Source organism: Bubalus kerabau, chromosome 17 (assembly GCF_029407905.1).
Source record: "Bubalus kerabau isolate K-KA32 ecotype Philippines breed swamp buffalo chromosome 17, PCC_UOA_SB_1v2, whole genome shotgun sequence".
NCBI classification, from domain to species: Eukaryota; Metazoa; Chordata; class Mammalia; order Artiodactyla; family Bovidae; genus Bubalus; species Bubalus kerabau.
This window is the reverse complement of record NC_073640.1, coordinates 21447510-21459290: the sequence shown is the minus strand read 5'-3', so window position 1 is coordinate 21459290 and position 11781 is coordinate 21447510. Positions and strand designations below refer to the sequence as shown.

The following is an 11781-nucleotide window of genomic DNA, read 5'->3' as shown; positions in this document are numbered from 1 at the left end:
GCCCATCACGGAGCAGACCCCAGAGGTTGCAAACAAATTTTCATTGGGTGAAGAAAATGAATCTTTACGTTTACAAGTAATTGAAGCAGACTTTTCTGAGTACTCTTCTAAGCGCTTTACATAGTAGCCCCTTTAATTCTCTTGTAGGCAGCCCTACCAGGTAGGTACCGGCATAACCCTGTTTTTCATAAATGGGGAAACAGAGGCACAGAGGAATGAAATAACTTGCTGGGAGGCAGAGGAGCAGAGAGGCCAAACCAGGTCATCTGTTTTGGGGTTGTCCATGAAAGGACACCCCTACCCCATCTGGTAACCTCAGGATATTAAGGCTCCTCATGTGACCACCCTCCCATCCCCACCCCCAACCCTCCACCCCAACGAACATTTCTTCACTACCTAAGTCGGAACTGGGGGCCTTGGTTTCAGGCCAGCTCTGTCATTACTTGGGAATATAACCTTGGGCAAGTCTATTCCCATCCAGACATCAGTTTCCCCATCTTTCCAGCCGGGTGGTTGGACTAGATCATCTCACAGGGCCCTTCCCATTCTAAAGCCCTGAATTCTGGGACTGTTGAAGGGGGCCCCATCCTTCATTTTCTGCCCTAATGAACAGGCTCTCCAGAAGTCCTTGGCTTGGCCGGATGGCAGCTCTTCTCCCCGGGGCAGGAGAAGGTTTGGAGTGCTGGCAGAAGCTTCCCGAATCCTCCCCTCGCTCCTGCTGTGGCCTTGGCTCAGGCTGGGGGCTCCAGTGCCTCTCCCAGTGGGTGCCGGAGGCTGGAGCCGCCTTTGTCTGCCGCAGGAGGCCAGCCAGGCGGCTGCGGCTGTAACCGGCCCCTGCCCAGGCCTGGGAGATGGTTTTTTTTCCCTGTGTGTTGCAGCTGGGACCGTTTATAATAGAAAAAAAAAAAAAAAAAAAGAGAGAGCGAGAGAGAGAGAGAATGACCAGGCCAGCCGGCTGGAAAATAAAGAGACTTAAAAAGAAAAGGGCTAGGCTGTTCTTCTCCTGTGGAGGCTTTGGTTAAGCAGAAAGTTTTAGTTCCTTTCTGAAAGGCATTTGGGCTTTTGAAGTCCCCTGCGGGAGCTCCCTCTGGCCCCTGGGAAGCCAGGCCCTGGCATGTCCCAATGTGAACGACCAGGATGGGGCTGGGGCACTCAGAGGAGGCGACAGCAGACGCTGGGAAATACTGCCCCAGGCCAGGTCCGCTGGGCTCCCGGCAAAGCCTCCCTCTGCTTCCAGCCTAAGCCCCATCAGCTCTCTTCGTGGTCTCTCTCTGCATTTCCTCTGCCCCTTCTGCCTTTGCTGTCTGGTCTGGTGCTGGTGGGGCCAAGGGAGGGAGTACACCGAGACTTGCGTCTTCATCTAGTCAGAGAACCAGAGACATTTTACAAATGGGGAGACTGAGGCAGAGAGAGGGTTTGTTTGAGGCCACCCAGAGAACCTAAACGTACTGAGCAGCTATTGTGTGTGCTTTGCCTGTCCTAACTGTAGCTGTGCTTCCCAGATGGCTCAGTGGTAAAGAATCCGCCTGCCACTGCAGCAGATGCAGGAGACGCTGGTTCAGCCCTGGCTTGGGAAGATGCCCTGGAGGAGGAAATGGCAACCCACTCCAGTATTCTTGCCTGGGAAATCCCAACCCACTCCAGGATTCTTGCCAGGCTCCTGGAGGAGCCTGGTGGACTACAGTCCATGGGGTCGCAAAGAGTTGGACATGACTGAGCGACTGAGCGTACACAGCATTGACAAAGCTGACGTTTATTAAGCCTGTACAGTACGAAAGGACCTGGGAATGAATTTAGGAAACCGGCGGATATAAGAGAGCTCCTCTTAGGCAGGCTGTCTGAGCAGCGCTCTTTTCTGGCCTTTGCTGATCCCCAGCCTCACCAGTGAGCTCTCCTCCCCATCAGCCCACCACCCCTCAGCAGGGCCACAGTCATCACCCTCACTGAAGGAGAACCACAGTCAAAATGTAACATTTCTCAAGCACCAACTGTGCCCCGTGCTGTATGCCAGGCACGTGCTGGCACTGCTCATTTCATGCCCTCCACACATGGGTGAGGCAGGTCAACAGTGAGATTGTCTTACGGCTCACAACTACCTATGCCATATTGGCATTACTCTCTTGATTGCTTTACCCTGGGATTCAAATCAAGGTCTGTCTGGCTCGAGAGGCTGAGCCCTTTCTCTGAGACCAGCCTCTATGGTTGCAGTGGCCCGGTGTGTCTTAGAGTCTGCCTCTGGCTTCTGGGGTCATCTTCCTTCTCCAGTCACCACCATTCACTGGGCATGAAGTGGGCACTGTGGCGTGAAGGAGATTCTTGTCAAAACCCGGGGATCTGCCCTGAAATAGCTTTCAATTTGACCTAACTGGGTAGGCAAAGGTTTTTACCAATTGGTCTCCGTTGTCCAGCCAATGAACCATGTGAAAATGGTTGATTGCACAGAGATATAGTGGGTACCTCTTCTGTATGCTGCACAAATTGAGTTTTCCTCCCAGTGTCCTAAGTTCTGAGCATTTGTGGGGCACCAGAAACATAATGGGGAGCAGGGCAGCCTTAGCCCTGATGATCTCACTTCCCCCCTTCCTACTTGGGCTTTGGGTTCTTAATTGGGTATGCCCAATGCAGGGGCCAAGGGCTTCCCAGGTGGTGCTAGTGGTAAAGAACCCGCCTGCCAATTCAGGAGACATAAGAGACATGGGTTCAATCCCTGGGTTGGGAAGATCCCCTGGAGAAGGAAATGGCAACCCACCCCAGTATTCTTGCCTGGAGAATCCCGTGGACAGAGGAGCCTGGCGGGCTACAGTTGGTAGGGTTGCAGAGTCGGACATGACTGAAGTGACTTGGCACAGAGCAGGGACCACACATTGCTGATGCTCTTCTGAAATCTCCATGGTGTTTCTTTTAGGCCTGGACACCTAATAGGTTTTTTTCATGATGCTGGTGGATGGGAGGGAAAAGGGTACGTGCACAGGAAACAACCCAATATTGTCTTTTTTTTTTTTTTACCCAAAATTATCTTAGTGAGTTTGGTCCTGCACACTGTTAGCTCTTCTTTGTAAATAATAGTGGTCACAAAAGGGATTGGAAGTGGGTGAGCATTTGTTTTTCTTGTTCTGAAAGTTGTGTTTGCTCCTGGCTGTGCAGATCCTCGTTGTAGCACGGTCTTCTCTTCAGTTGCGGCAGGTGCTGAGGGGAGCTCCTCTCTAGTTGTTGTGCTCGGGCTTCCCATTGTGGTGGCTTCTCGTTGCAGAGCACAGGCTCTAAGGCTCTTGGGCTTCAGTAGTTGTGGCTCCCAGACTCCAGAGCACAGGCTTAGTAGCAATGGCACACGGGCTTAGTTGCTCCACAGCATGTGGGAATCTTCCCAGACCAGGGATCAAATCTGTATCTCTTACACTGGCAGGTGGATTCTTTACCACTGAGCCACCAGGGAAGCCCCAGCGTTTGCTATTCTTACCTATCTCTGCCAGGTGATGGTGAGCACAAGTCTCTGGCCAAATTCTGCCTTGTGAAAGTTGCGAAAGCAGGATCACCCCAAGACAAAACAGGCCCTCTAACCACTTCTGATATGAGAGATATGCTCTGAACAAGCCCCATCTCACTGACAGGCAGGATGCTGTATCCTCTGCTGGGTACCCTGCAGTGAGACATTATTTCTGATGGTGAGACCCAGGACCCTGAAAGGATGGAGCCTTGGGGGCTGGGAGGAGAGAAGGGGTTTCCCCTAAGGGGACAGATTACCCCAGCCTCACCAGATTCATTCTCCCTGTGCAGGCAAGCTGGGGAGCGTCTCTAGAACACTGTGCTCAACTGTACCTTGAATGCCTTGAATTCCACCAATGAAAGCCCGTTTCTAAGTCTATCACTTTTTTGGACATCCTGTTTGCTAATTAGTAAAACATTGGTGGCTGATGGAGCTACCGACAGCCAAAGGCCTTGTGATTAGTTCTGAAATGTGCCCCTGCCTGATATAACCACTCTTGGTCAAGCTTAGAAAGCTGGACATTTATCACATTCATCATACACTGGATTGCTTTTTTTTTTTAATCAAAGTGAATCACAAAAACATTGGAAAAGAAGCATTTTGAGAGTGACCACAGGTTTGCATGTGCCACACCCTGGGGCAATCAGAAGTCGTCTGGGTGGAGGTCTCAGGGCCGGGTCAGGAACGTCAAGCTTTACTAGGGCGTGAGTCCATGGGGACCCTCATGTCAAGTTGGTTTCTTTGCCGCCTTGTGGGTGTTCTCTGCAAAGACTGCTGACACTTGAAGAATTAAATAATTATAATAATAATGATAAAATAGAAATGGCTTTCCCAGCTGAACAGAAACTGGAGAAGACAAGGAGGTTCCCACACCCGACTTATTGTTTTTGGCCCTCTACTCCCTCAGCTCCAGGGACACAGATGTCTGGGCCTGCCGCTGGCCACTTTGAATTGTGGTCATGGGCGGGGGACACTGGGGACCCTTGGGGAATTTCAGGAGCATCTGTAGGGATTTCCCTCCCCAAAACACCAGGCTGAGAACTAAGAGCAGAGAAAAGGACTCTTTCTATTTTGACTTACTCTGTTCTGAAGTCTCAGAAGCTTCCAGACCAAGCCTTGGTCCTTCCAGACCAAGGACTCCTCAATGTTGCAAAGCCAGCTGTGGAGGCAGGAACACCTGACTAGTGGGTAGTGGTTCATAGTCACAGTTCATAGTCAAGGTGACAGATTCAATCTGACAATCCTGACAGGTTCAACTATGGGGCATAGTCATTGCTTCCTGGGTATCCCCAGGACAGGAGTGCCCAGGAAAACCTGGGTTCCACAAGTAGTGGGTCATTATCATGAAACAAAAATGCAAAAGACAAAAAGGAACAATCAAATTCTCTTGAACACAGAGCCTTCTCTGTAGACCTAAAGATGCTAGAAAACTTTTAGAAACCAGCAGCCCAGGGAAGGAGGCACTTGTCGGTACAAGGAGGGAACTTGTGTAATTGGCTTCTCTCTCTACAAATATTTTTGAACTTGAGGACTGGTAAAGGGGAGAGACTGGAAGGGAAAGGAAAGAAGCCTCGTGACCTTCCCTTGGTCACGATGGCCAGACCAGCAACACTTAACCAACAAGAAATCTTCGGGACAACCCCATGAGATTCACATTCTCTGTAGTCTCATTTTTCAGATGAGAAAATGGAGGCACAGGGTCCCTTCTCGAGGTCTCCCTGGAGGTAATGAGACTGGACTAGAAGATGGATCAGATTGGCTACTAAGCCTGGCAACCCCTGTTTCCTTGGGCCCTTAGCTCTGAACTGTGACAACTTTTCCTTGGAATCACTCAGTTCCTTTCCACATCCGGCCCTTAACGCACTGTTCACCCCACCAGGAACTCTGTTCTCTGTCCTTTTCCCTGATTTCTTCCTCCTCCTCCAGGCTCTTGGCCAGATCACCACCGGGACCCTCTGATTTTTGGCCTCATTTGCTCTATAGTTTTCCTTCTCAGGATTGTTCAAAATGGTAATTAAATAATTATTTATGTGGCCATTTATTAAAAAGGCAGCCTCCGCATCAGAGAACAAGACCCAGCAGGGAGAGACTGTGGTCCTTCTTGTTCACTGTCTTATCCTCAGTTTGGGCACACAGTAGGCATGCAATGAATAAATGATGGTTGAATAAACCAACAACAGAGGAATGAACTTATTTCCTGGGGGGAAACTAGGGGTTCATCTTCTCTCTCCAAAATGAATGCTTCTTACAGGCTGATGCAAATTTTTCCAGTGGAGAGTGTGATTCTCAAGTTATTAAAACGGTAAACAGGGACTTCCCTGTGGTCCAGTGGTTAAGAATCTGCCTTCCAAAGCAGGGAACATGGATTGGGTCCCTGGTTGGGGAACTGAGATTCCACATGCTGCGGGGCAACCTAGTTGGAGCACTGCAACTACTGAGCCCACGCTCTAGAGAGACTGTGTGCTGCGACAAGAAAAAGCCCACGGGCCGTACAGAAGAGCCTGTGCGCCCCCAAGGAAGATCCAGAACAGCCAAAACCAAACAAACAAAAAAGCTAGCAAACAAAAGAAAACAAAGATCACAAATTCCAAATTGTATACATTCAGGTGTCATTTAAGTGTGTGTATGTGTGTGTGTGTAGTGGGAGAATTCGGTCATTTGGTCACTTATTGCAAAGTAACTCTAGAACAACTCTGGAGACTTCTCAAGGATACCAGTGTAGAGGTCAAAACGAACCCTATCTCATGTTACTTTATTGTCTTACCTTGTTTTTTGTCACCCATAGCCCCTTCTGCATTCACCAGACTGTTCTGGAGTATGCTTGCTGCTTTTTGAAGCTCAAGGAGGAAACTCATTTGCTGTGTGTCTGGGGATACATCATTAGAAGCAAGCTGAATTGGAGGGGAAAAGGTAGCACCTTGGGTGAGAGGTGCCCTGTTCTCTGGTGAAGTTGCCCGTTTATGTGAGCAAGGTCTTGTGTTGTGTTGTGCTGTGCTGTGCTATGCTTAGTCACTCAGTTGTGTCTGACTTTTTGCGACTCCATGGACTGTAGCCCACCAGGCTCCTCTGTCCATGGGAATTCTCCAGGAAAGGATACTGGATTGGGTTGCCATGCTCTCCTCCAGGGGATCTTCCCAACCCAGGGAAAGAACCCAGGTCTCCTACATTGCAGGCGGATTCTTTACCATCTGAGCCACCAGAGTCAAGAATATTATAGCCTATCACTTCTCCAGGGGATCTTCTCGACTCAGGAATCAAACTGGGGTCTCCTACATTTCAGGTGGAGTCTTTACCAGCTGAGCTATCAGGAAAGCTCTGAGCAAGGTCTTACCTGTTTTCAAAAAGGTTAATTTGTATTTTCTCTTACATTTATGATGGCAGCTCCTACGGTTTACAAAGGGTTTTTCCCAGCCTCTTCTTTGGGTCGGGCAGAAACAGCTGCCCCTTGGCAGATGAGGAAGAAGAAGAAGGCATAGGGGGACTTTCTCATGGCACGAGGGGCCCAGACTCCTGGATCCCCTGTAGGAAGTTAGGCAGGTGGGACACAAAACATCACCTGAAAATGACCTTTTTCTGCTCTCAGGTCTCCAAGGCTGATGAGGAGCAGAGCCCAGGCGGCAGGCAGCTGGCCCTGCCCTTAGCTCAGTGCCCCTTGAAACCCTTTCAGTAGGAGCTCCCGGAGTTTTGCTGCTCTGGAATTTTCCTTAAAACATCATTATTTCTGGAAGGAGTTAAAAAATGAAACAAGCTGCTCAGAAAGCGGGCCGGGTGAGGCAGGGACGAGGTGGGGCTCCCTTGGCACCCTGACTGCCACTGAGCTGGGAGAAGGCAGCCAGGTCTTGGGTGGGGGTGGGCGTCGGGACGCGAACGTGCGTGACGGCGACGCTGGGGACGGTGATCAAAAAACTTTGTGTACGTCTCCAGGATCCCTTGTGCATTAGTGCCCTCGTGGATAGACTATCGCCTGCCCGCACCGCCCCCCCCGCCCCCCCCCGCCCCCCCCTGCATCCTGTTACCCTTGCCTCTGCCCTCTGGACCTTCCGCGGTTCCCCAGGGTGGAAAAAGGGCAGCGCCGCGGGTCTCCAGCCAGTCCTCCCTGCCCGGTGACCCCTCCTTTCCTCCAGCAGCCCCTTCTCCACCGCGCGTTCCTTTTGTCCACCCCCTCCCCTCTCCCGGCTCCCGGCTGGGCACGATCCGCAGTCTCCAGCCCCCCAGAGAGCCCGGGAGGGCGAGCCGGGGGCTGTTCTCCGCCCCCTCCCCCTAGGAGAGGCAGCCCGCGGCGGGGGCACCCCGGAGCCGCGGCCAATCGCCCCCCTCCCCCAGCGTGTGCCATCTGCCGCCTGTCAGCCTCTCTCCGCGGGCCGCGATCCCAGGCGCCGGCGGGGGTGGGGAGCTGCTGCTTCGGCCCCTCCTTCCTGGCTCCTGCCCAGGCGCCTCGCGGCCTCTGCCCTAGCTGTGGCCCTTGGCACCTCTTCTCCTCCTCACCCCGGCCGTCCCTGGGCTGCGGGAGGCGGCTCCCGTTCCCCTCTGGGAAGGCCCAGAGATGCTGGACGCTCTAGGACGCAGGAGCTGGGGAGGCAGCGACCCGGGGCGGGGGAGGCAGCCCTCATGGAGGGAGGGGCGGCTCTCAGGGCCTGAGTCCCAGTCAGGGGACGGCTCTGCCCTGGCCCCTCTCGGGACACTCGCTGTGGGTCTCCTGGTGGCAGGGTGTATGCCTCGGAGGCGTCGCGTTTCGCTGGTCGCCCGGCTCTACCTCGGAGACGGCCTTGAGCGCGCTAGCTTGGTTTTCTCCCCGGATCCTGCCTCAAGGCCCATCCCAGCTAGCCCCCTAGCCGCTGGGGAGGCGGGGGTGGCATCTATCTCTGCTATCAGCCCAGCATGGGGTCGGGACCCGGAGGCCCAGAGAGGCGAGCGGGGCTGAGCGGGACTTCGAAGCTCGCCGAGGGGGGCGCGGGCCCGGCTGGCGGGCGGGCTGGGAAACTGCGGGGCGCAGGCGCCCTGCTTGGGGCGGGCGCCGTTGCCCGGCCGGCCCCGGCGCGGCTTTCGGCGGGCAGCAGGTTCTTCCGTGAAAGGTTGCCCTGGGTAACTCGTCTCCGAGGGGACACAGCCCTCCCCTCTCCAAGTGGCAACTTATCGATCCGCGAGATTGATAACCCTCAGCGCCGCGCCGCGCACTCGCTCCGCTCTCCCAGCTCTGGGGCTCGCCGGCCCAAGGTGGCGCCACTCGCCCAAGGAAGGGCGGGGTGGGCGGGCGGGAGATGTCGGGTCCTTTTACCCACCCTGAACCTGGCCTCCTGCAGCTTGTGGGGGACGGAGGAGGCTAGGAAAAGGTTTAGGGGAGCCTCCTGGAGAAGACTTCCTAAATCTGAGCTCTTCCCCTGGAGGCTCCAAGACCCAAGCCTCGACCTATTCAATAGCTGCTAGGACCCGAGGCGCCCCCTAGTGGCTGGGGCAAAAACTTTGTGTCAAGTAGGAGCTGGTCTATTTGTCAATCTCAGGAGGAGGAAGTGCTACTGCAATATTTCGGGGCTAAGGTGTTTCTTTACAGTATTAGCGAAGAAGCGTGCAACCAGACGCGGAACTCTACAGATTCAGGTGTTGGGGTGAAAAAGATTTAGCCCAGTAGAGTAAGAGTTTTTGGATATGGGGCAGGAATGGTCTTCAAACACCGAATGATGGGCAGAATCCAAGAAGGAAAAATCAGGTTCAGGGATAATGCATATGCGTGGGGTACAATTTGCAGAGCTGGCAGTGCCAGGGCAATTCACCCCAGTGTGTTCCCTTCCCCCCAGTTTCTTCACTTTTTGCAGTTTGTGATGCAAAGGTATCTTGGCGAGCTTGACAGCACGCGTGGGCCCTGTATCTGTTCCCTCCTTCTCTTTCCCGGGGCCGCCAGCGCCGGAGTTGGGGCCCCGCGTACGGGTGCGGTGCCCGCGCCCGCGCCCGCGCCGTGCCTGCCGCCGCCGCCGCCGCGGTCCGGGTTTTGCGGGCGGCCAGAGCTGTATTTCCAGTGCTGTCCATCGCTCGGTGCTGTTGGCCCTCTCTCCGTCTGATCCGAGCCGGAGCAGTGCGGGGCGCCCCACGGGATCAGAGCGCTCCCCCGCCGGGACTCCGCTCCTCACATCCTCCTGCTGGGACCCGGCTACATTTCCAGCCAAGCCTGGCTTTATTATGTGTCTCTGCAGTGCAGCCCCAGCAGCCGGATCGGGAGGAGGAGAGCCAGCGACCACAAAGAAGACAGGAGCGCAAGGGAGGCTGGCGGGCGGGCCGGCGCCGGCTGGAGCGCGGAGGAGCCGGGGCGCAGCCGCCGCCGCCGCTGCCCGGGAGGACGGGAGCCCGGCCGCCGCCTGCTCGTCCTCCTCCTCCGCCGCCGCGGCCGCCGCCTCCCGCCTCTCCGAGCCCCTGGTCCATGGAGGCAGCTAGCGGGGCCGGCGAATTGGCACCGGCCTGGGGATCGGCTGCGCGCCTCGCGCTGAGCACCGCAGCCCGAGGGCAGGCAGCGGCGGCCCGGCGCACGGGCTGAGCGATGCCCGGGGCACGGGCGCGCCTGCTTGCCGCCGCCTGAGCGCCCCCGCGCGCCCCTTCCTCCTCCGGGGGGCCGGCGCCGGACCGAGCCGAGAGCCAGAGAAGGGGGCGTGAGCCAGGGGCCCCGAGCTGCGGCTTCCGAGCGGCTGCGGCCGTTTAGAGCCCCCCAAGTAGGCTGAGTTGAGGGATCCCCGTCCCCATCCATCATAATCTCCAAACCCGGCGTTTGGGCATTTTAAAACCATTAATATTTATTATTATTTTTTTGGGCGGCAGGGGATAATTTGAAGGCTTTTTTTTTTTCTTTCCGGGGGGTACTGAGCTTCCGCGCTCCAGACCGCCTCTCGGTATCCTCCCCTCCTGAGACCCCCTCGATTCCAGCCCCGTCCCCCCTCCTCAGATGGGTTCATTGTGAGCTCCGCACCGGGCTGCGTAGCCGGACGCCTGCAAACTTTGCACAAAAATCCGGCAAGGGGCGGAGGAGGAGAAGGAGGAGGAGGGTGAGGGTGGCGGTGGGGTGGGGGAGGGAGGGAGGGGGCCGCAGGGGCCGGGGGCCGGCGGGGGGTGGGGAGGAGGAGGGGGGCGGCTTTTTTTTTTTTTTTTTTTTTTGCATAACTCGGCTCGGCCGAGTGGCCTCCGGACTCCCCGCGCCGCTGGGACCGCCGCTGGGACCGAGAGCCCCCGGCTGCCGCATTGCAACAGGCAGGGCCCCGGCGCGCCCCCCGGGCCTCCCCCCGCCCCGGAGCGGCCTCGGCCGGTCCGGGCCGCCCCCCCCAGGGAGGCCGCCCCGGACCTGCGATCCGCTCCCCACAGCTGCCGACCCGGCTGCAAAAAAAAAAGTTTCCGAGAGGCAGGAGGAGGAGAAGGGGGAGAAGGGCAGCCCGGAGCGGCAGGGGGCGGCGGGGGGAGCCGGCCGCGGAGGGCGACGGAGCGCCGGGAGCCCCGGACATGTCCAGGCGGAAGCAGGCGAAGCCGCGCTCGGTGAAAGGTGAGCGAGCGAGGCCCGGCGGAGGCGCGAGCGAGCGAGGAGGGAGGGAGTGAGGGAGGAGGGACCGGCGAGCGGGCGGGCGGCCGGGGACCCAAGCGAGCGAGCGGAGAGGAGGAGGAGGCGGCAGAGGAGGCGGAGGCGGAGGAGGAGGAAGAGGAGGGGGAGGAGGAAGCCGCGAGCGGGAGGCGGAGGCGGCGGAGGGGGCACATCGCGGACACCCTAGCCGCCCGGACCCTCCCCGGGCCCGGCGCCGCCGCCCGCGGGGGACCCGGGCCTGGGGGCTCAGCCGAGGGGCCCTCGCTGCTCCCTCCGTGCGGGCCCCGGGCCCGCGTGGCCAATCAAGGGGTGCGGGCCCGACTTGGCGGGGATTGCGAATCTCGGCGGCGGCGGCGGCGGCGGCGGCGGCGGCGGGCGGGCGGCGGGAGGAAGGAAGAGGCGGTGAGGACCGGCGCCCAGGAGGCCGGTAGCTCCGAGGCCGCTCTCGCTGGGCCCGGGGCCTTGCCGCCTTTCCTCTGTCCACGCCTTGTCGCCCCGGGACGCCGTGATCGTCGGGCGTTGCTTGCGCGCGCCCCGGGTCCCCGCCCTGGCCGCCGGGGGCCCCCTCCCTGCCCGCTGCCCAGGCCACCCTCCCGGCCCGGGCCCCCACACTTCCTGCCTCCTCCACCGAGGCCAACCGGGCCGGGAGCCTCCGCCAGGAGTTCATTGTCTGCGCAGCGCCGGCGGGACGCGGGTCCCCAGGGGAGCGCAGCGGCTGCCGCGCGCGCCCCTCCGCCGAAGCTCCCGG

General features: G+C 57.6%; 1 protein-coding gene across 1 annotated transcript in view; it reads left to right on the top strand.

The window, feature by feature from the left end:
* Nucleotides 1–10627: 10627 nt before the first annotated feature.
* ZNF423 (zinc finger protein 423) overlaps nt 10628–11781 on the top strand; it is a 346039-nt gene continuing 344885 nt past the window's right edge. The window contains exon 1 of the mRNA XM_055554096.1: nt 10628–10997. Coding sequence (XP_055410071.1) covers nt 10958–10997 — 40 coding nt within the window. The 5' untranslated portion in view covers nt 10628–10957. The remainder of the gene's footprint in view (nt 10998–11781) is intronic.